This window comes from Pseudophryne corroboree, chromosome 1 (assembly GCF_028390025.1).
Source record: "Pseudophryne corroboree isolate aPseCor3 chromosome 1, aPseCor3.hap2, whole genome shotgun sequence".
Taxonomy (NCBI): domain Eukaryota; kingdom Metazoa; phylum Chordata; class Amphibia; order Anura; family Myobatrachidae; genus Pseudophryne; species Pseudophryne corroboree.
The window spans coordinates 730,034,430-730,057,559 of NC_086444.1; the positions used below are offsets into that span (position 1 = coordinate 730,034,430).

Sequence of the window (23,130 nt, forward strand, 5' to 3'; positions counted from 1 at the left end):
AGGGCATGGGACTAAACAAAGAGTGCACTATATTGTTTTAATATCCGGATATTATCCTTGATTTTAATTGCTGTTTATATGTGGATTGTAATAAATGTGTGATTTAAATTGACCCTGTTCTTAGCGCTCCCTTGTTTAAATATATTTTGTGGATAGCTATTACCCAGCCCACAATTCAAAGGCATGTGACTATTTTACTATAAATGGTATCACATTTCATAAGGACTTTGCTGGGGATTGGTAAACTACCATGCCTCCCATCACAGAGCAGAGACCCCATCTCAGTAGATTGCACATAAAGGCTAAAATAATCTTCCATTCTCGCCCCAGCACCAGATTAGGGCTCTTGATACCCAGCAACAGGTTGAGGGAAAGCAGATTGTATCTCTCTTGATGCACCAAATGGGATTGTTACCAATAAAATCCATAGACTGTGGAATATTTATTTGAATGCACCTTCCCTGAACACCACAAGGAGGCATACAAGTTGTTTCTCAACATCCATCCCACATTTATCCAGAGGTTTGGGCTTGTTTGATAATTTCTATAAAATGTATTTGACCACACTTTTCACCACTCCTCTATAATAGGACACCCTACCTCTCTTTAAGTAACAGATTTAAAAAAAAGTTTAGAGAATACAATGTTCTCTTTTTATGATTTTAGTAAACCTCTGACAGCAAATAAATAGAAATAAAATACAACTTATTTTTAAAATTATGCTAGAAGGAGCAGCAACAAACATCAGGTAGTTCATTCAGCATATGTGTATTATGTCCTGTTCTGTTCCAAGACTGAATTATAGTTTCAAACTGTGGTGTAGACTACGCTTTTGGAGGATCTGATGCTTTTTCAGTTTTCTGATGCTTAACGAGAGAGGCGTAATCAAGGAAGCTCCTGCCACATTCAGAGCATATATATAGCTTCTTTGTATCGTGGGTTCTCCTGTGCTTTGCGAGAGAAGAGCTATCGGTAAAGCCTTTTCCACATTCAATACACACATAAGGACGCTCTCCTGTGTGTGTCCTCTGATGAACAATAAGATTGGAACGGTCAGAAAATCCTTTCCCACATGTTGTACAGGAGTAGGGTTTTTCACCAGTGTGAACTCTCACATGCCTAACTAGAGCAGAATAGTCAGTAAAACTTTTGCCACATTCAGTGCATGAAAATGGCCGCTCCCCAGTATGCGTTCTTTGGTGAGTTACCAGATTAGAACTTTGGTTGAAGCTTTTTCCACAGTCTGTGCAGATATATGGTTTTGCTCCCGTATGAACCCTTTTATGTCTAACAAGATGTGAACTATGAGTAAAACTTTTTTCACATATACTACATACATATGGTTTTTCACCAGTGTGTATAATCTGATGCATTACAAGGTTAGAGCTGCGAGCAAAGGTTTTTCCACAAGTGCTACAATTGTACTGTTTGTCTCCTTGATTGGCTCTCTTTCGTATCACAAGATTTGAACTATAAGCAAAACTTTCTTGAGACTCTGCGCATGTATAGGGCATGGGAGTGACTTCATTCGTCTTGTGCTTTTCATTAGGAGTGGATGATTTCTCCATCTCTTTTCCTGAACAACTGTTTGAGAACCTCCTTGAAATATTGGACGCCTCAGTAATGGCTGGATCTATATCAGAAGTGAAATTGCAAGGCTCATCTTCAAGGTGGGTCCCAATATCTTCCACTGCCCAGTCTATTGGAAAATGGAAAGCAGTAATAGTAACAGAAATGAATGGCATCCAATTTAAATTGCTAAAGCCAGAAAGAATGTATTTAGGTTCAATCATTAGACCATACTCACTACTAGATTCACCAGGGCTTAGTGTTCACTCTAGCCACCCTGCACCTATTCATTGAGGAGGGCATATTTTAATTTTGAAGGGCAAAATTTTAGATGTGATGTATCACTACGGTTACTGTAACTGTAGCGACACAACGCACATCATTTTGCCCTTCAAAATGAATATATGCCCTCCTCACTGATTAGGTGCAGGGTTCTACAGTGGGGAGGTAGTTACGTGACCGTCAGTCAGGAATCCCGCCCCCTTACAGTCCCGACAGTTGGCATGCCGACTAACAGGGACTATTCCCCCCCACCCCTGGCGGGCACCTAAAGGCCGGGATCCCAGCGCCGGTATGGAGACCGCCGGTCATGCATACCCAACCCCTACAGTGAACACTAGGGGCTGCGCCAGTACAAGACAAACAAAGGCAATATTTTACATTACATCTACAGTCAGAGCCACAGAAAGACTATCACATACATTATAATGTATTAAAGAGGTATAAATCATACTAGATATAGGAAACCAACAGCTAATAAGAATATCATTTTTAATTCTGACAATAGTACTAGAAAATAAACTAAACATAAATACAAGATAACATTTTAAAATCAAGAATTACCTTACACTTTGTATTTAGCAAGGTATATAGCCTTTCAAGCTATATCAGCAGGATGTAAACTATACTAACTGAATACTTAAAAGCTTTAAATGTGAATAGTATGTTTGGATAGACTGTTCAACTTCTAAAATGCCAAGACATTAGTAGGAACAGAGGATGTGTAAATACTAATATATTATGGGAAGGCAGTTATTGACAGTCCAACCAGTACTGTAAGAGCTTCTTGATGAACAGCTATCCTAGAGAATTCTAAAAGCTACAGAGCGGCAAATGTATACACTGAGGCGTTCTGCCAACTGCACATTGCAACATAAGGTCATGCATCTGCCTTGTGAGAGCTGGAGGAGGCATCTAAATCCATTAGGTAGAGCCTGCTAAGGGCTAAAACACACTACCCAGCTTTTGCCGGCCGGGAAAAAGCCGGACGGCTTTTTCCCGTGCCGGCATTGTAGTTAACAGTGTGAGGGCTAGGGTCCCTTCACACTGCACGGCCCCCGCCCGGCTGCCGGGTTGCAGCCGAGTCTCACCACTGGAAGGTCCGGCTGCCGGGCGGGCGCCGGGCCGTCTTTGCAGGCAGTGAACTGTGTGTGTGAAGGGGGAGCTTTCACACACAACGTTTTTTTTCCAAGCCTTGTCTGATGCTGCGCATGCGCACAGCATCACACACGGCTCAAAGCCGCCCTGTGTGACAGACTCTGCCGGTTTCTCCCGGATGTCAAAAAGCCGGACAAAGTTTGTCCGGCTTTTTGCCATCTGGGAGAAACCGCCCAGTGTGTTACAGCCCTAAAAACATATGAATAGGCTTGGTTTTTCGGGGTCAAGTTCAAAAAAATGCTTAATAAATAGCAAAAGTGTAATGTGCCTGTCATTAGTGCAGCAGAAATCTGCTATATCTCCTGTATTACAGGCTTACTAAATAGTTATTTAAGTTAAATTAGTAATAATCATGCAGAAACTGCTTTTTCCACATGTTTACCAGTGCCAACATAGATAGACAGAGGATCTAGTCAGCGGGGTTTCCGTGTGTATGATAGATAGATATATATATATATATATATATATATATATATATACACTGCTCAAAAAAATAAAGGGGACACTAAAATAACACATCCTAGATCTGAATGAATTAAATATTCTTATTAAATACTTTGTTCTTTACATAGTTGAATGTGCTGACAACAAAATCACACAAAAATTATCAATGGAAATCAAATGTATTAACCCATGGAGGTCAGGATTTGGAGTCACCCTCAATATTAAAGTGGAAAAACACACTACAGGCTGATCCAACTTTGATGTAATGTCCTTAAAACAAGTCAAAATGAGGCACAGTAGTGTGTGTGGCCTCCACGTGCCTGTATGACCTCCCTACAATGCCTGGGCATGCTCCTGATGAGGTGGCGGATGGTCACCTGAGAGATCTCCTCCCAGACCTGGACTAAAGCATCCGCCAACTCCTGCACAGTCTGTGGTGCAACGTGGCTTTGGTGGATGGAGCGAGACATGATGTCCCAGATGTGCTCAATTGGATTCAGGTCTGGGGAACGGGCAGGCCAGTCCATAGCATCAATGCCTTCGTCTTGCAGGAACTGCTGACACACTCCAACCACATGAGGTCTAGCATTGTCTTGCATTAGGAGGAACCCAGGGCTAACCGCACCAGCATATGGTCTCACAAGGGGTCTGAGGATCTCATCTCGGTACCTAATGGCAGTCAGGCTACCTCTGGCGAGCACATGGAGGGCTGTGCGGCTCCCCAAAGAAATGCCACCCCACACCATTACTGACCCACTGCCAAACCGGTCATGCTGGAGGATGTTGCAGGCAGCAGAACGTTCTCCTTGGCGTCTCCAGACTGTTACGTCTGTCACATGTGCTCAGTGAGAACCTGCTTTCATCTGTGAAGAGCACAGGGCGCCAGTGGCGAATTTGCCAATCTTGGTGTTCTCTGGCAAATGCCAAACGTCCTGCACGGTGTTGGGCTGTAAGCACATCCCCCACCTGTGGACGTCGGGCCCTCATACCACCCTGATGGAGTCTGTTTCTGATCGTTTCAGTAGACACATGCACATTTGTGGCTTGCTGGAGGTCATTTTGCAGGGCTCTGGCAGTGTTCCTCCTGTTCCTCCTTGCACAAAGGCAGAGGTAGCGGTCCTGCTGCTGGGTTGCTGCCCTCCTATGGCCTCCTCCACATCTCCTGATGTACTGGCCTGTCTCCTGGTAGCGCCTCCATGCTCTGCACACTATGCTGACAGACACAGCAAACCTTCTTGCCACAGCTCGCATTGAAGTGCCATCCTGGATGATCTGCACTACCTGAGCCACTTGTGTGGGTTGTAGGGAGGTCATACAGGCACGTTGAGGCCACACACACTACTGAGCCTCATTTTGACTTGTTTTAAGGACATTACATCAAAGTTGGATCAGCCTGTAGTGTGTTTTTCCACTTTAATATTGAGGGTGACTCCAAATCCAGACCTCCATGGGTTAATAAATTCGATTTCCATTGATAATTTTTGTGTGATTTTGTTGTCAGCACATTCAACTATGTAAAGAACAAAGTATTTAATAAGAATATTTCATTCATTCAGATCTAGGATGTGTTATTTTATTGTTCCCTATATTTTTTTGAGCAGTGAATATACACACACACACACACACACACACACACACACACACACACACGCGTGTGTGTGTGTGCATTCATTCATACAGACACACATATATACAGTACATGCAAACATACATACACAAGCACACACAGAAACACACATACATACATTCACACAAACTTCACATGCTGTATACACTACATATTTTAATATATAGTACTGTACCGTCCATCAGGGGCTGGGAGGCGGAAGCAGACTGGTGGCACTGTGTGGACGGAGGGTGCTGCTATGGCTGAGCATGCTCAGCCAGCAGCTCCCCCCAGGACACTCTCTATACAGAGAGCTACATAGCTCTCTGCTGCAGCAGCTCCGCTGCCGTGGTCGGCTTTTACTAAGACGGAGACACTGCTGTCTCCATCTCAAAAATACAAATGTTGGCTCATCAGGGGGGGTTTCCGGGTACTCGGAAACCCCCCTTGTGTGCGCCACTGACAGACCCCTTTATTAATGCACATTTGTGTATCTATTACTGCACGTTTGTGAATTGAGAGGATTTGAATGATTGGTCCGCATTACACATACACCAAGGTACTGATTCCATGATCCGCTGATCAAAACGCCAATAGGCGTCCATCGATGATCGCCGATATGTCAGAGAATCAAGGAAAGTCTGCATGTTAAAAATCCCTGATTTGGCAATCACAATCATTTTTCATCTGAAGCGGCATATCAGAGAAATCAAACATGCTGGATAGCCATGATTTGCATATTTGAATTATTTTTTGCTATAAGAACTGAATTAAGCAAAAGTACTGTAAAGCTTTTATGTTGAACAAAGCCTATATTTTAAAAGTTTAACCACTGTTATATATCTGGATCGATTCATCACTGCTTTAGTACATTGTAAAGTGATTCATAAGTTGATAGTCAATGTAAATTAAGTACAAGTAATTAGAAGAATAAGAGGGTGCCATTTTTCATTCTTTTAATTTGACATTTTAGATACATACACCCTTTATATTCAAACAAAAATACATAAAAAAAATCACTGTCAAAAAAGGATAAGCACAATTCACAGTATTTGTAAAATAAATAAGTTTTATTATTTGTAAAATGTGGACATATAAACAATGAATCTACTCCATTAAGATGGAATTGTTCCCACATATCATAATTATAGTACAGTATAAACAATGTTGCTGTTTTACCTTGCATTATGTCACTGTCCTGTACATTAGTTAGCACAGCTCTTTCTTTTTATTGTGGTCATCTTACGCCATGGAATCTGAGTGCATTATCACCCATCTCCGGAGGGGATAGCATGATGTACCTGTATACACGATCCCAGGTGGAAAGAAAGACGGACTTGTGACAGAGGCTGTGTCAAACAAACAAAATGCAAAGTTCAATGGAGTCACAGAAAACAAACAACTTCTAGTAAAAACCTAATTCCACAAAAAAACAGGATTTTGTTACCTATTAGGGTCCCAAACAAGGTTCTCAAAGATATTCAATCCCCTTTTTTAAGATTTGTTTGGAACGATAGGACCCCCAGGATCACTTTGAATAGTCTCAAACTCCCTAGAGATGGAGGTGAGAGGGGGATTCCCTGATGTTAAATTTTACTATTTAGCGAGCCATCTAAACCAGATAGCTACTACCTATGCCCCTCCAGGCTATATCTCTTGGGTTGATTTGGAGACTAACTTTCTAAGTGTCCGCTCTTTGGCTTCCATATGGGGATTGAGTAAAGTTCACAGATGTTCCCTAGTTATCTTCTGTCCTCCCTTAATTTCTATCTGTCTCTATGGGACTCCTCTATTTCTCGGAATAAGCTGTCCTCTCCTTTCTCTTCCCCTTGTTCCGCTCTGGAATAACCCTGCCTTTCCTCCTGGAGTTTCTCCTCTGCATTTGGCATAAGGCAGGGATACGCCTAGTATCTGACCTCTGCATCAATGGATCATGGGCTTCTATAGATATTGATGGGACGTTCCCTTCCCTCTCAGGCCTTTCTGCTCTCCTTGGACCTATTTGTGTTCTTACTTGCTCGTCCATTCCCAGATGTTGATTCCTCTCTGAACAAATAGTTTTCCCACATTCTGGCTGCAGCTAAATCTGTAATTGCTAGGAAATGGAAGTCCACTTACACCCCTGCAGTTACTGCTCTAATCAATTATGTTTGGTTTATAGCAAGTATGGAAAAGATTACATACTATCTCCATGACTGTCCCCATAAATTTGATCTTATTTGGGGCCCTTGGCTCCTCAATATGACCCATTCTTCATCCCCTCCTTCACCTTAACCAGTAGTCGGTGGTGAATATAATGTTCTTTCCTGACGTGCCCTGTATGCCGCCCTCGTGTCCTCCTCGTTGTAATTCGTACATTTGCACCTGTATGTACTTATTGCTTTCTTGAATTTTATTATTATTTATGTATCTCTAACCCTACACCCCTCCTCCTCCTCTATGTTTTTTATGTTTTTTATTGCAAAATTCTTGAAAATCTGAGAGATGTTTGCCTGATTCTCTCCATCAGTGGGATGTAATGCCGCCCAAGTCCAGCGGCCGTGCGAGATGCCGGCCGAACCCTGACTTTTTGTAAAGGGGCAATCACTTACAAGGCAAAACGATGCCTTGTAAGTGACTGGCCCTTTAAAAAATGTATGAGTTCGCCCGGCATCCCGCGCAGCCGCCAGACTCGGGCAGCATTTCATGCCGCTGCAGGTCTTTATTGTTTTGAATTTGACTTTTCTCCTTGGAAAAAAAAAAAGAGTTTAAAAAAAAATGTTTTTTACTTACCGATAAATCCCTTTCTCCGATTCCATAGGGGACACTAAAGTATACACTGGAGTATAGATGGGTGGATGAGTGGATCCTGGCATTTTAAATACTTCAGAATTGTAGTTGGCTCCTCCCCCTCTACAGCCCACTAGATTTCAGCTAAGATTAACCAAGCCTGAGTGGAGATGGAGAGCAAAAACAACAGAGGAAGGAGAGAAAAGGAGAAGGAGGGACCAACTAAGAAAAAGGTCCTAAGGACCAATTCAAAGACCGAAAAAGAGAACAAAAGCTATAACAAACCAATACGCTCCACCAATATGCAGCTGTAAACTCTCGGATGAACACTGCAGCATGGAACAGCGCTGGGAGGGTGTCTAGTGTCCCTTGTGGAATCAGAGAATGGGATTTATCGGTAAGTACCAAAATCCTGTTTTCTTCTTAATCCACTAGGGGATACTGGAGAATACATTGGGGACATCCCAAAGCTGACCTCCTGGGTGGGAAGGTGGTGAGACCTGCAGGACCCTATGACCAGATCCGGAGACAGTGGTCGCAAAGGAAGCAACACTGTAGAACGTAACAAAAATACAAGTGGAACGTAATTAAAGTATGGACTGTGGGTGGAATAGCAGCACAGCAAAGGTGAGAAGCAGAAGCTCCACACCTGGCATCCCATGAGGTCCCTACCAAAAGCATATAATGAGCAGAGTTAGAACGAGGGAAAAGCCGACCATTGACTACAGAAGCCCGACAGATAACCAGACAGATGCTCCTGGAAGTAGGCCAGCCCTGTCAGGTGGCTTTATAAACACATAATCCATTTTGTCCATGGAAGCAGTATGAGAAACCTAGACTCGAAGAGCTCTATCATCAGTCGATAAAACAAGAACCACAAGAAGTGGATTAATGTGGAAGACAGGCCCAAATGGCTGGCGGTGTGCGAAGCTCAGTCAGACCATCATGAGAAACTGAGGGAGGGAGAGCGACAGGACAGACTGCCAAGCTCTGACACCCTCCCAGCTGATGCGAAAGCAAACACTAAAACTGTCCTCCAGGATAATAGCGAGAGGTATGGAGTCTAGGGATTCAAACACATTCTGACTGAAGGAAAACAAACACCAAGTGTAAGATCACATGGGGCTGCAGAAAGGTTGTAAACCTGGAAGCAGGCTCAACTGATGTTAAAATAAGAATTTACTTACCGATAATTCTATTTCTCATAGTCCGTAGTGGATGCTGGGAACTCCGTAAGGACCATGGGGAATAGCGGCTCCGCAGGAGACTGGGCACAAAAAGTAAAAGCTTTAGACTAGCTGGTGTGCACTGGCTCCTCCCCCTATGACCCTCCTCCAAGCCTCAGTTAAGATACTGTGCCCGGACGAGTGTACATAATAAGGAAGGATCTTGAATCCCGGGTAAGACTCATACCAGCCACACCAATCACACCGTACAACTCGTGATCTGAACCCAGTTAACAGTATGATAACCGTAGGAGCGTCTGAAAAGATGGCTTCCAACAATAAACAACCCGATTTGTTTGTAACAATAACTATATACAAGTATTGCAGACAATCCGCACTTGGGATGGGTGCCCAGCATCCACTACGGACTATGAGAAATAGAATTATCGGTAAGTAAATTCTTATTTTCTCTGACGTCCTAGTGGATGCTGGGAACTCCGTAAGGACCATGGGGATTATACCAAAGCTCCCAAACGGGCGGGAGAGTGCGGATGACTCTGCAGCACCGAATGAGAGAACTCCAGGTCCTCCTCAGCCAGGGTATCAAATTTGTAGAATTTAGCAAACGTGTTTGCCCCTGACCAAGTAGCTGCTCGGCAAAGTTGTAAAGCCGAGACCCCTCGGGCAGCCGCCCAAGATGAGCCCACCTTCCTTGTGGAATGGGCTTTTACAGATTTTGGCTGTGGCAGGCCTGCCACAGAATGTGCAAGTTGAATTGTACTACAAATCCAACGAGCAATCGTCTGCTTAGAAGCAGGAGCACCCAGCTTGTTGGGTGCATACAGTATAAACAGCGAGTCAGATTTTCTGACTCCAGCCGTCCTGGAAACATATATTTTCAGGGCCCTGACTACGTCCAGCAACTTGGAGTCCTCCAAGTCCCTAGTAGCCACAGGTACCACAATAGGTTGATTCATGTGAAACGCTGAAACCACCTTAGGGAGAAATTGAGGACGAGTCCTCAATTCCGCCCTATCCGAATGAAATATCAGGTAAGGGCTTTTATAGGATAAAGCCGCCAATTCTGATACGCGCCTGGCTGAAGCCAGGGCCAACAGCATTACCACTTTCCATGTGAGATATTTCAAATCCACTGTGGCAAGTGGTTCAAACCAATGTGATTTTAGGAACCCTAAAACTACATTGAGATCCCAAGGTGCCACTGGAGGCACAAAAGGAGGCTGTATATGCAGTACCCCTTTGACAAACGTCTGAACTTCAGGCACTGAAGCCAGTTCTTTCTGGAAGAAGATCGACAGGGCCGAAATTTGAACCTTAATGGATCCTAATTTTAGGCCCATAGACAATCCTGCTTGCAGGAAATGTAGGAAACGACCCAGTTGAAATTCCTCCGTAGGGGCCTTCTTGGCCTCACACCACGCAACATATTTTCGCCAAATGCGATGATAATGTTTTGCAGTTACATCCTTCCTGGCCTTGATCAGAGTAGGGATGACTTCATCTGGAATGCCTTTTTCCTTCAGGATCCGGCGTTCAACCGCCATGCCGTCAAACGCAGCCGCGGTAAGTCTTGGAACAGACAAGGTCCCTGCTGGAGCAGGTCCTTCCTTAGAGGTAGAGGCCACGGGTCCTCCGTGAGCATCTCTTGCAGCTCCGGGTACCAAGTTCTTCTTGGCCAATCCGGAGCCACGAGTATCGTTCTTACTCCTCTCCTTCTTATGATTCTCAGTACTTTTGGTATGAGAGGAAGAGGAGGGAACACATATACCGACTGGAACACCCACGGAGTTACCAGAGCGTCCACCGCTATTGCCTGAGGGTCCCTTGACCTGGCGCAATATCTGTCCAGTTTCTTGTTGAGACGGGACGCCATCATGTCCACCTTTGGTTTTTCCCAACGGTTTACAATCACTTGGAAGACTTCTGGATGAAGTCCCCACTCCCCCGGGTGGAGGTCGTGTCTGCTGAGGAAGTCTGCTTCCCAGTTGTCCACTCCCGGAATGAACACTGCTGACAGTGCTATCACATGATTTTCCGCCCAGCGGAGAATCCTTGCAGCTTCTGCCATTGCCCTCCTGCTTCTTGTGCCGCCCTGTCTGTTTACGTGGGCGACAGCCGTGATGTTGTCCGACTGGATCAATACCGGTTGACCCTGAAGCAGAGGCCTTGCTTGACTTAGGGCATTGTAAATGGCCCTTAGCTCTAGGATATTTATGTGAAGAGACGTTTCCATGCTTGACCACAAGCCCTGGAAATTTCTTCCCTGTGTGACTGCTCCCCAGCCTCTCAGGCTGGCATCCGTGGTTACCAGCATCCAATCCTGAATGCCGAATCTGCGGCCCTCTAGAAGATGAGCCTTCTGTAACCACCACAGGAGAGATACCCTTGTCCTTGGAGATAGGGTTATCCGCTGATGCATCTGAAGATGCGATCCGGACCATTTGTCCAGCAGATCCCACTGACAAGTTCTTGCATGGAATCTTCCGAATGGAATCGCTTCGTAAGAAGCCACCATTTTTCCCAGGACTCTCGTGCACTGATGTACTGACACTTGTCCTGGTTTTAGGAGGTTCCTGACTAGCTCGGATAACTCCCTGGCCTTCTCCTCTGGGAGAAACACCTTTTTCTGGACTGTGTCCAGAATCATCCCTAGGAACAGTAGACGTGTTGTTGGAATCAGCTGTGATTTTGGGATATTTAGAATCCACCCGTGCTGACGTAGCACTACCTGAGATAGTGCTACTCCGACCTCTAACTGTTCTCTGGACCTTGCCCTTATCAGGAGATCGTCCAAGTAAGGGATAATTAATACGCCTTTTCTTCGAAGAAGAATCATCATTTCTGCCATTACCTTGGTAAAGACCCGTGGTGCCGTGGACAATCCAAACGGCAGCGTCTGAAACTGATAATGACAGTTTTGTATCACAAACCTGAGGTACCCTTGGTGAGAAGGGTAGATTGGGACATGGAGATAAGCATCCTTGATGTCTAGAGATACCATATAGTCCCCTTCTTCCAGGTTCGCTATCACTGCTCTGAGTGACTCCATCTTGAATTTGAACCTTTTTATGTAAGTGTTCAAAGATTTTAGATTTAAAATTGGTCTCACCGAGCCGTCCGGCTTCGTTACCACAAACAGCGTGGAATAATACCCCTTTCCCTGTTGTAGGAGGGGTACCTTGATTATCACCTGCTGGGAATACAGCTTGTGAATAGCTTCCAATACTGCCTCCCTGTCGGAGGGAGACGTTGGTAGAGCAGACTTCAGGAACCGGCGAGGGGGAGACGTCTCGAATTCCAATTTGTACCCCTGTGATACTACCTGCAGGATCCAGGGGTCCACTTGCGAGTGAGCCCACTGCGCGCTGAAATTCTTGAGACGGCCCCCCACCGTGCCCGAGTCTGCTTGCAGAGCCCCAGCGTCATGCTGAGGACTTGGCAGAAGCGGGGGAGGGCTTCTGCTCCTGGGAAGAGGCTGCATGGTGCAGTCTTTTTCCCCTTCCTCTGCCCCGGGGCAGGAACGAGCGGCCTTTTTCCCTCTTGCCCTTATAGGGACGAAAGGACTGGGTTTGAAAAGACGGTGTCTTTTTCTGCTGAGAGGTGACCTGGGGTAAAAAGGTGGATTTTCCAGCCGTTGCTGTGGCCACCAGGTCCGATAGACCGACCCCAAATAACTCCTCCCCTTTATACGGCAATACTTCCATATGTCGTTTGGAATCCGCATCACCTGACCACTGTCGCGTCCATAACGTTCTTCTGGCAGAAATGGACATCGCACTGACTCTAGATGCCAGGGTGCAAATATCCCTCTGTGCATCTCGCATATATAGTAATGCATCCTTTAAATGCTCTATAGTTAATAATATACTGTCCCTATCCAGGGTATCAATATTTTCAGTCAGGGAATCCGACCAAGCCACTCCAGCGCTGCACATCCAGGCTGAGGCGATCGCTGGTCGCAGAATAACACCGGTATGTGTGCATATACCTTTTAAGATATTTTCCAGCCTTCTATCAGCTGGTTCCTTGAGAGCGGCCGTATCAGGAGACGGTAACGCCACTTGTTTTGATAAGCGTGTGAGCGCCTTATCTACCCTAGGGGGTGTTTCCCAACGTGCCCTAACCTCTGGCGGGAAAGGGTATAGTGGCAATAATTTATTAGAAATCAGCAGTTTTTTATCGGGGGAAACCCACGCTTTATCACACACCTCATTTAATTCATCTGACTCAGGAAAAACCACTGGTAGTTTTTTCACACCCCACATAATACCCTTTTTTGTGGTACTTGTAGTGTCAGAAATGTTTAATGCCTCCTTCATTGCCGTGATCATGTAACGTGTGGCCCTACTGGACATTACGTTTGTCTCGTCACCGTCGACACTGGATTCAGTATCCGTGTCAGGGTCTGTGTCGACCATCTGAGGTAACGGGCGTTTTAGCGCCCCTGACGGTGTCTGAGACGCCTGAACAGGCACTAATTGATTTGTCGGCTGTCTCATGTCGTCAACAGTTTTTTGCAAAGTGCTGACATTGTCCCGTAATTCTTTAATTACTACCATCCAGTCAGGTGTCGACTCCCTAGGGGGTGACATCACTAACACAGGCAATTGCTCTGCTTCCACATCATTTTCCTCCTCATACATGTCGACACAATCGTACCGACACCCAGCACACACACAGGGAATGCTCTGATAGAGGACAGGACCCCACTAGCCCTTTGGGGAGACAGAGGGAGAGTTTGCCAGCACACACCAGAGCGCTATATATATACAGGGATAACCTTATATAAGTGTTACTCCCTGTTATAGCTGCTGTATTTATATATTAGCTGCCAATAGTGCCCCCCTCTCTGTTTTACCCTGTTTCTGTAGTGCAGGACTGCAGGGGAGAGTCAGGGAGCCGTCCTTCCAGCGGAGCTGTGAAAGAAAATGGCGCTTGTGTGCTGAGGAGAAAGGCTCCGCCCCCTTCACGGCGGCCTTTTCTCCCGCTTTTTTCAGGAAACTGGCAGGGGATAAATGCATCCATATAGCCCAGGAGCTATATGTGATGCATTTTTTTTTTAGCCATATAAGGTTTTTATATCGTTTTTATTGCGTCTCAGGGCGCTCCCCCCCAGCGCCCTGCACCCTCAGTGACCGGAGTGTGAAGTGTGCTGAGAGCAATGGCGCACAGCTGCAGTGCTGTGCGCTACCTTATTTGAAGACAGGAACGTCTTCTGCCGCCGCTTTCTCCGGACCTCTTCGCTCTACTGGCTCTGTAAGGGGGCCGGCGGCGCGGCTCCAGGACCCATCCAGGCTGAACCTGTGATCGTCCCTCTGGAGCTAATGTCCAGTAGCCAAGAAGCCCAATCCACTCTGCAGTCAGGTGAGTTCGCTTCTTCTCCCCTTAGTCCCACGATGCAGTGAGCCTGTTGCCAGCAGGACTCACTGAAAATAAAAAACCTATTTAAACTTTTACTTCTAAGCAGCTCAGGAGAGCCACCTAGCTTGCACCCTTCTCGTTCGGGCACAAAAATCTAACTGAGGCTTGGAGGAGGGTCATAGGGGGAGGAGCCAGTGCACACCAGCTAGTCTAAAGCTTTTACTTTTTGTGCCCAGTCTCCTGCGGAGCCGCTATTCCCCATGGTCCTTAGGGAGTTCCCAGCATCCACTAGGACGTCAGAGAAAATAAAATGCACTATGAGTGAGCCCAGGCGAAGACCAGTGTTCACTCCCACCTGAAGAACAGAAGAAGATGGAACAGCTGGAAGGAGATAGTTGAGAAACCATGGCCTTCATACCAAGAGACATAAAACTTCCAAATGCGATGCTAGTGTGCAGCCAACACAGGTTGCATAACCCGAAGCATAGAAAGAACAAATAATTTCGGGATATCGTTGCTCTGCCGTAACGCGGCGTCAACAGCCATGCCTGTAAACAAAGATGTGGTAATGTGGTACACCAATGAGCCCTGCTGAAGAAATTCCAGCTGGCATGCTAACAAGCACAGGCTTTCTGTAAGCGGTTACAGAAGAGTCGAGCACCAAGCTCTGCTAAGTCAAACTGAAGCTATCAGGAGGACTGCTGTAGATTCACGGGAGATGCGCTGGAGAATCCGGGAACACCGGACACGTAGGAGAGTCTACTCTTTAAAGGCAGTCCAGGAATCGATTAATGAAGGTAATATGCAGGGATAGATTTTATGTAGCTTTGTGCAGACCTGCAATTGATATTCCTTGTTTAAGACCGTGTCCACATGGATTCTTTGAGTGCAATGGAGAAGTTCCGAGGGCAAGTGAGTGTCTCACTATATAGCTTAGTCAAATCTTGTCTTAAAGAAAAAATCAATTGAGAGTCTGCATGTTGCTGAATAAAATCTATTCTGGCATATTACCTTTATTACTCGGCTCCCCATGCGGAGAAGACACTCCTTGCATATCGGTGAACTATAATACCATTCAATGCAACTTCACTGAGGTACCTCTATATACCACCTGGTAAATTATCTCCGCTTATAAGAACTCTACGTGGATATGGTAAATTAACTTTTGCTTTGCCAACGGACAGATACTGTTTCATTACTACCTAAGTGTTTTGCATTTGAACCTTTTACCCAGCTTAAGATTTATTTATACATATATGTATTTATTATTCACTATATATGTGACTAGATTTTTATAGATTTTATTATTGGTACAATAAATATTTCTAATCTCACCCCATCTTTATGTGTCTATTAAGTATACACTTATTGCGTTGTTTCTTTTTTTTTCTATATATATTCCTTTGGTACATACCAGGTTAATACCTGGATATATAACAGCAAGAAATGTATATAGATATCATAATATTTATCATATGATTACAATTTGTATAAATGCATAATAGATTATACTACTAAAGTGTATCTCTTGGCAGTGCCGTTTACAACATTTCCTTTTTTGTTGTTTTGAATCTATAAAGGCAGATGTCTACTGAATACTAAAAGATGCAGTTAGTAGACATAAGATTCTGCCCACCAAGCAGCATCCACAGAGTCTATTGGAAACTCCATAAGAGAGCAACTGAGGCATATAATAGTGGACTACTTGGAATACATCAGCTAGGAACACCAGCCAAAAACAACAGCTATAGGAGGTAAAGCTAAAATGAAACCTAGGTGCGGACGAAGTACACAGCCAAAAGCCCATCACCAAGTTCCACTAATCTCCTGGATAGGAGAAACTAAAATGGTAACAAGGAGGCAAAGTAAACAACTGATATTGCACACCGCACAAATAAATATGTTTATGGCACCTGACCAAGGAGGAAGTCAAAACAGTACAAAAAAAGCCTTCAAGGCCCAATAGCAACAAGGACAGGCCTGAAGTGTCATGTATGACATGCCTGAAGTGTCATGTACAGCAGGTAGAAATCCATAAAAACCGAAACAAACTTCTCCTGCATGGCAAACTCCTGTTGCAGGCAGACTAGACTACAGAAGGAACATGGAAAGAATCACTGTTTGTTCTTTTTTTTTTTTTTTTTTTTAAATACAACCTTCCGAAGATACCAAAGCTGAAGCCAAACAAAAGTATGGGAAGAGAATGATGCGCTCAGTAAGTCATTATTTCCGAGTAAGAGTGATCCAATTGACTTGCCCCATAGAAGTAAAAGGAACAAGCTTTGAATACGCAAGCCAGAGGGCACTGATACATTAACCCTGCTCTACCAGCCCTCAGGGAGTGGCTTACTGCCAAGGGGTCAATCAGATTGCATACTCCTTTCGGGAAGTGGCTCAGGGGTGGGACTAAATCGCACGCATACAGCGTCCTGGGAGCAAAACACTAACACCCTGCTCCACTAAGTCAGCCCTTATCAATAAACTATACTGCACAATATAGATCAGTGTGGTTAGACCTATTGTAGGGTCTAACCAGGACTGGCATGATGCGGTAGGCATGGCTGGAAGATGCGGCTGGAGAGGTACCTTCCCAGTTGGAGTATGAGTCTTCATAAGGGAGATTTGAACTCATAACCCTGCAACTCGTCATACTGTATGACAGGCAGACAGAGGCAGTGTGAAAAGGAGACTTGCAGGGGAAAATCACAGTTTACCTGGCAAATGGTACTAAAAAGGTCCTGTGGCAAGAGTATCCGCCTAAAAATGGATACCTGTAACTGACCAGAAGCAGTCTGCTTACCTTGTAGATGAAATGACCTGTGCTGAACATTTCAGACACAAACACCTTCAGGTAGAGTACCCAAGTGTTGCCATAGTAGGTCCACTCTTCATCTTGGTCTTTGGACTGGAGCTGCTTCAGTAGAAGAGGTGCCCTGTGTATAAACACTAACAAAGGTGTCAGTGGAGAAATATATGTTTACACTAATAATTCGCACTATATGCTTCACTGTATAAAAACAGCGTACAGAAATAAAAAAATGGGATTTTGGTACTTACCGGTAAATCCTTTTCTCGAAATTCCTAGGGGATACTGGGATGGTGATATACAGTGGGGTATAGATGGGTCCTTGGAGCAGGTACACTTTAAATATTTTTCAAACTGAGTTTGTGTGCTGGCTCTTCCCCTCTATGCCCCCTCCCATCGGACCAGTTCAAGAAAAACTGTGCCCGAAGAAGACGGAACATAACTGGAGGAGGAAGGAACCGATCACAAGAAAACGTAACGGAACAGAAAAAAACAGAACAGAAGTGAAGGCAGAACAACAATGACCCTATCACTTGAACACACAACCATAACCTCCTGAGCAGGGAGGAAAGCACAGGATGGGCGCCCAGTATCCCCTATGGACTTCGAGAAAAGGATTTACCAGTAAGTACCAAAATCCCATTTTCTCATTCATCCATAGGGGATACTGGGAGGGTGATATACAGTGGGGATGTCCCAGAGCTAAAATCATGGGCAGGAGTGTGCTAAGATCCCTGCAAAACAGAACGTCCAAAGTAAGAGTTGGACGCCGTCAGGGAATCAACCTCTAAAACCTGACAAAAGCGTGTGTACATGCTAAAACAGCAGCCCGACAGGACTGTACGGCATAAGTGACGCTCCAGGCAGTCGATTAGGAGGGACCCACCGAACGGATAAAGAGCCATAATAGAAGACAGCAGATGAACGTAATCCAACGAGCTATCAACTGCGTTGACGGCGGTCAGTCAATCTGGTCAGCGTCATACAACACAAAACAGGGAGTCCGGTTGACTGTTATGGGCCTGCTCGCAACAGAGATCCGGAGCGGCCGCACCACAGGAAGAGTATATGGGGTAACTGAGGAGACAATAAATACAGGGACCACCAGTGACAGTCCGAAAATACCTGAGGCAAAAATTGCTGGCAAGTGCTCTGCTCTGCTCTGTCCACATAAAACATGAGATATAAGGTCTCACATTACAGAGCCTGTAAGACCGAGACTCATCTAACAGATAACAAAGCAAAAGAGGTATGGTCAGCCCCGTGAGATATGTCAAATGGTAGATTCCTATAGTCAAACAATGAGGACTATAGAAACTGAAAAACGAAGTGTTGATCCTACGGTGCAGCTGACGACACCAATTGGGTTGTAGACAATGTGTCACAACTGAGGGCTGGTGCTGACCAGGGGAAGCCTCAGTTGTAGGGGCGGAGGTGTACGTGAACCTTTAGCACAGATGCCCGAAGGCGTGACCAAGACAACTTTGTAAAAGTTTAAAATATTTTATTGAACACAGTTCACTTTGCACATTGACAGTTCACGGAAGACAGTGGTACTCAGTATTATGGAGTTGTAGCCGAAGAGGAGAAAACACAGTTCCTTAAGTATAGGTATAGTAGGATGCTGTTGGGAGTGGTGTAACTCAGTAAAGTCTTGGAAGACCTGGAAATGGAATAGTCCAGACAACCAACAGCCATCCGCTGTATAGATGGTATGAGTAGGAACTGACCAGCAGATGACACACTGGAAGCTGGAGATGCTGGTGGAATGCTGAATGAGGTGAGTACTTGTGAACTGCCAGGATGCCGGGTGGAACCGGCCCAGGTGGTGAGGGTGCTACGGAACTCACGGATGAAGTGAGGTTTAGCTGATAGGAGCACCGATGGTGAACTGTGAGATGATGTTGGAACACCAATGAAGCTAGCGATCGATGGCGGAACACAGATGGTGACTGGAGATCGATGGCGGAACACCAATGGTGACTGGAGATCGATGGCAGAACACCGATGGTGACTGGAGATCGATGGCGGAACACCGATGGTGACTGGAGATCGATGGCGGAACACCGATGGTGACTGGAGATCGATGGCGGAACACCGATGGTGGCTGGAGATCGATGGCGGAACACCGATGGTGACTGGAGATCGATGGCGGAACACCGATGGTGACTGGAGATCAATGGCGGAACACCGATGGTGACTGGAGATCGATGGCGGAACACCGATGGTGACTGGCAGGGCAGAGCACCGATGGAAGCCGGAAGCCGGTGTCGGGTAACTACCGGTGGCAGGATGCAATGCTGGGACACTGCAGAGTCAGGCTGCGGGTCAGGTGGTAGCAGGTGCGGGTCTCTAGTGGAGCTGAACACAGGAGTTGGAATACCTGGAACAATAGCAGAACAACCACAAGCAGGAGAGACTTGTATCCCAGGGTTTGATAACCAAAGCATTGACACCTAAGCAGCCTTAATGCAGGATATTTATACCAGCTGGGAAGCAGGTATTGGCTGGGCAATTAAGCAGAGACCAGAGTACAGCTGCTGGATAATTAGGCAGAGACCAGAGTGCATCTGATAGGCTTAAAAGTAACATGTGATGTAAACAAACATGGCTGCGCCCATGTTTGAATTTGGAGGGAAAGACTGTTTGTAACTTGCATGTGAGTTTTAACCATGATGCTGCCAGAATCACAATGAAGACACTTGAGGCAAAGGGATGCAGCATGCAGACAGCGCAGATGGAATCCAGGCTTGGAACGCTGGGACAGTCTCAGGAGGCATTTGGAAGGTAAATACAGATGAGAAATTACCCCGATCGTGACACAAAGTACTCCCCCGAACAAGTCTGAACATCCGGGAGAGCTGTCAATCTTCACTGAAAAGACACTGACAATGCCGAATTGGTACTGTAAGAAAAACCGAGTCGAAGACCAGCGTCCACTCCGGCTTGTAGGAATGCAAAAGTCGACCCACCAGGAAGGCTGCTGTGCTGATACCATCTCCGTTCACCCCAAGTGACATACAACATCCAATTTTTGTGGCAGTGCTTGGAAGTGACTTCCTTTCGGGCTTGGAGCCCAGTAAGGATCACAGATGCAGGAATTCCTGGTAGCGCTGGCACCCTCCATGCAACAGCCACTTAGCCGCTTCCTGGTGGAGAAGATCATCCTGCCGCAGCAGGGGCTAAGGATCGTCAACCCAAGGCGAGGAGTGACCGAACACTCCCTTTCTTTATCTACTGTAACATTTGCAGTATTAGCAGAACAGGTGGGACAAGTACACCTTTTGAAAGATCCAGAAAGTAGTTAGAGCGTCTACTGCTACAGCCTCTGGATCTCTTGTCCAGAAGCAATAAATGCAGTAGCTTCCATGTGGGGAGCTGCCATTTAGTCGATGTGTAGTTAACCCCACCAGGAGACCACATGTTGGAATGTGAGAACATGGTAAGAAACCAAACCCAATTCCACAGCACTCTAAAGCCGTGCTCCTAACCAGTATGGTTATCTGTTGCATTGCCACTCTGTTCCTTGTACTGTCCTAGCGGCTAACTGATGCTACTGCCGTGGCGTAGTCAGACCACACATGTATGGACTGACCTCGTAATAAACGTAAAGCCCGACCTAGGGTGTTGACATTCGCTTACAGTTCCAAGAACGTCCCTGGAAAAGAGAACTTTGGGTTATTCCACCCCCTCCCCAATAAAATCAAGTGAAAAGAAACAAAACTCTTTGTCTCTGATGTGGCAAAAATCACCCCTGTTTCCAGAAGCCAGCAAAGCAGAGTAATGTCGAATTATGTCTCATAGCCCTGGGCGATGAGATCACTGACCCAGGTGTCCTGGCAGGAGCTTTCCCAGATATGGCTGAAGTCCTTGAGACGCGCTCCGCCCCTGGGATCCCCTAGGTGAAAGAGAAGGACGTCATGCTGCCGGTTTAGCAGTCATCTGTACCTGTTCATTTGTAGCAGCTGAAATGCAGACATACCGTGGATCCGAATCCATAGCCTGTGGCATTGCAGTTGGACACTCCATTCATTGAGCTACCTGCCTTTGCTCTGGTGCTTAAGGTGGCATTAGCGGTGCCTCTGGCCCTCCCTCCAAACCTTTGTGGATTGAAAGAAATAAAGAGACGGGCCAGAATAGATATCAGAGGTGGAGCAGCCAAAGGAAGAAAAGTGGAATTACCTTCTTAAAATTAAGCAGTGCTATTTATCTGGAAGCCTCACAAAGGATAGGCTGTCAACTGTGTATGTATTGTGTTAGAGTGATCAGTTCCCCTTGGGGTCTGTCCTCCTGTATCCCTGTTGCTAGGTTCGATGCCCCTGTCTCTATGGCCTTGTTAACCCAGCAGCCCACTATAGTAGATGGAAAGGCTATTCCCGATCGTTCTTTATTATTCGGTCTAAAAAACCCTGAATGAGGTTGCCCCTGGTACTGGAAGTACAATTTTCCTCGATATGCAGGAGACTGATGGGTCCACCACTGGTGGATATTCCCAGAATTGCCTACTATCAGGAGGAATAGGCAGGTAAGATAAAATCCTTCTGGATGTGAGCTTATTTAACTGGGTGTTGCCACGCTTCTTGAAATTGATATAGGAAAGTAGCCGTGGATCTTCCACTTTAAGTGAGATCTGTAAAATCCCCTTTACAGCTAAAATGAGGGCTCCCACCTGAGATGGGGTGGTAGTTACCTCAATTTGGACATTTCCACCTGGGGCGGCATGTCATCAAATTGTAACCCTGCTGGAAGCAGACGTGTTTGAGACACAAATTGAGTAAGATGAGGAGAACTCTGCTTTGTCTGCCCTGACTGAGGCTAAACTGTCCACAGATATTTTATTTATTTATTTGTTATTTTATTTTAAAGCCTGTGCCCGTTTTGTTCAGGGGCTACATAGGCTGAGTGTGTAAGACCTCTCTGTCCCCTCCGCCAGCTGCCAGATCTTAAGAGACATCCAACATTATTCCAATGAGAGCTGACACCAGGATGGTGACTTGCCGGCTGACTGTGAGGCTGAATCATTAGTACACTGGGCCTAATTCAGAGTTGATCGTAGCAGCAAATTTGTAAGCAGTTGGGCAAAACTATGTGCACTGCAGGTGGGGCAGATATAACATGTGCAGAGAGAGATAGATTTGGGTAGGGTGTTCAAACTGCAGTGGACATGGTTTTGCCCAACTGCTAACAAATTTGCTGCTGCGATCAACTCTGATCGACTAGCAGCGCAGGATGCTCCTACTCACTGCAGTCATTTTCAGCTGCTTAAGGGTGGCAGCGAGCTGCAGACGACTCCAGAGCAAGTCCTCACATGGCTGCCTGTGAGCTAACCCGGACTGATGTACTATCAGCCGAGACCCGGGCGCCAAACCTCTGATAGGTGGGAACGGGTCCCCCACAAAAGTTCCCACGTAGCAGGCAGGTAGTAGCCAACAACCTGCCTGTGTTTGTTAAAGAGAACTAAAAATAAAGTAAAAATGAAAGTAAAACTCTGGAGCCCTCCGGAGTGTGACCGGCTCTGAGGGCACTTTTTCTAAAACTGGTCTGATGGGAGGGGGCATAGAGGGGAGGAGTCAGCACACACACTGAGTTTGAAATATTTAAAGTGCACCTGCTCCAAGGACCCATCTATACCCCACTGTATATCATCATCCCAGTATCCCCTATGGATGAATGAGAAAGATCCTCATCTGCTCACACGGTCGGAAAAAGTAAACTTGAGCTGAAGGGGTTTATTGTTACCAGGGTCTCAAGCTGTTGTGTCAGATTGCCTAGTGCACAGACAAGCAGTTTAGACAAGGAGTACACGCACGTGGGGTGGGGGGGAGTTGAGTACCTGGAAATCCCCAGCGCGCAACCCCTCCTAGGCAGTTTCCATGAGGAAGAGCTGTCGCCAGGTGTGTCCTGGAGCAGCTCTGTCACATGTTGGGGGTGCAGGTGCCGGCAGGGGGGGA

The 23,130-nt window shown here is 45.9% G+C and overlaps 1 protein-coding gene across 5 annotated transcripts in view; it reads right to left on the reverse strand.

The window, feature by feature from the left end:
- Window positions 1-752: 752 nt before the first annotated feature.
- The window catches only part of LOC134909211 (zinc finger protein 239-like), a 34,112-nt gene continuing 11,734 nt past the window's right edge, over window positions 753-23,130 (reverse strand). For 3 of the 5 annotated variants that reach the window (XM_063915866.1, XM_063915884.1, XM_063915873.1), the window contains 2 exons: window positions 6,236-6,357; window positions 753-1,699 (listed from right to left, as the gene is read on the reverse strand). In XM_063915866.1, coding sequence (XP_063771936.1) covers window positions 825-1,699; window positions 6,236-6,242 — 882 coding nt within the window. In that variant the 5' untranslated portion in view covers window positions 6,243-6,357 and the 3' untranslated portion in view covers window positions 753-824. Of the gene's footprint in view, window positions 1,700-6,235; window positions 6,406-17,173; window positions 17,320-23,130 lie in introns of all 5 variants that reach the window. The other 2 variants (XM_063915894.1, XM_063915900.1) reach the window with 2 other exon arrangements.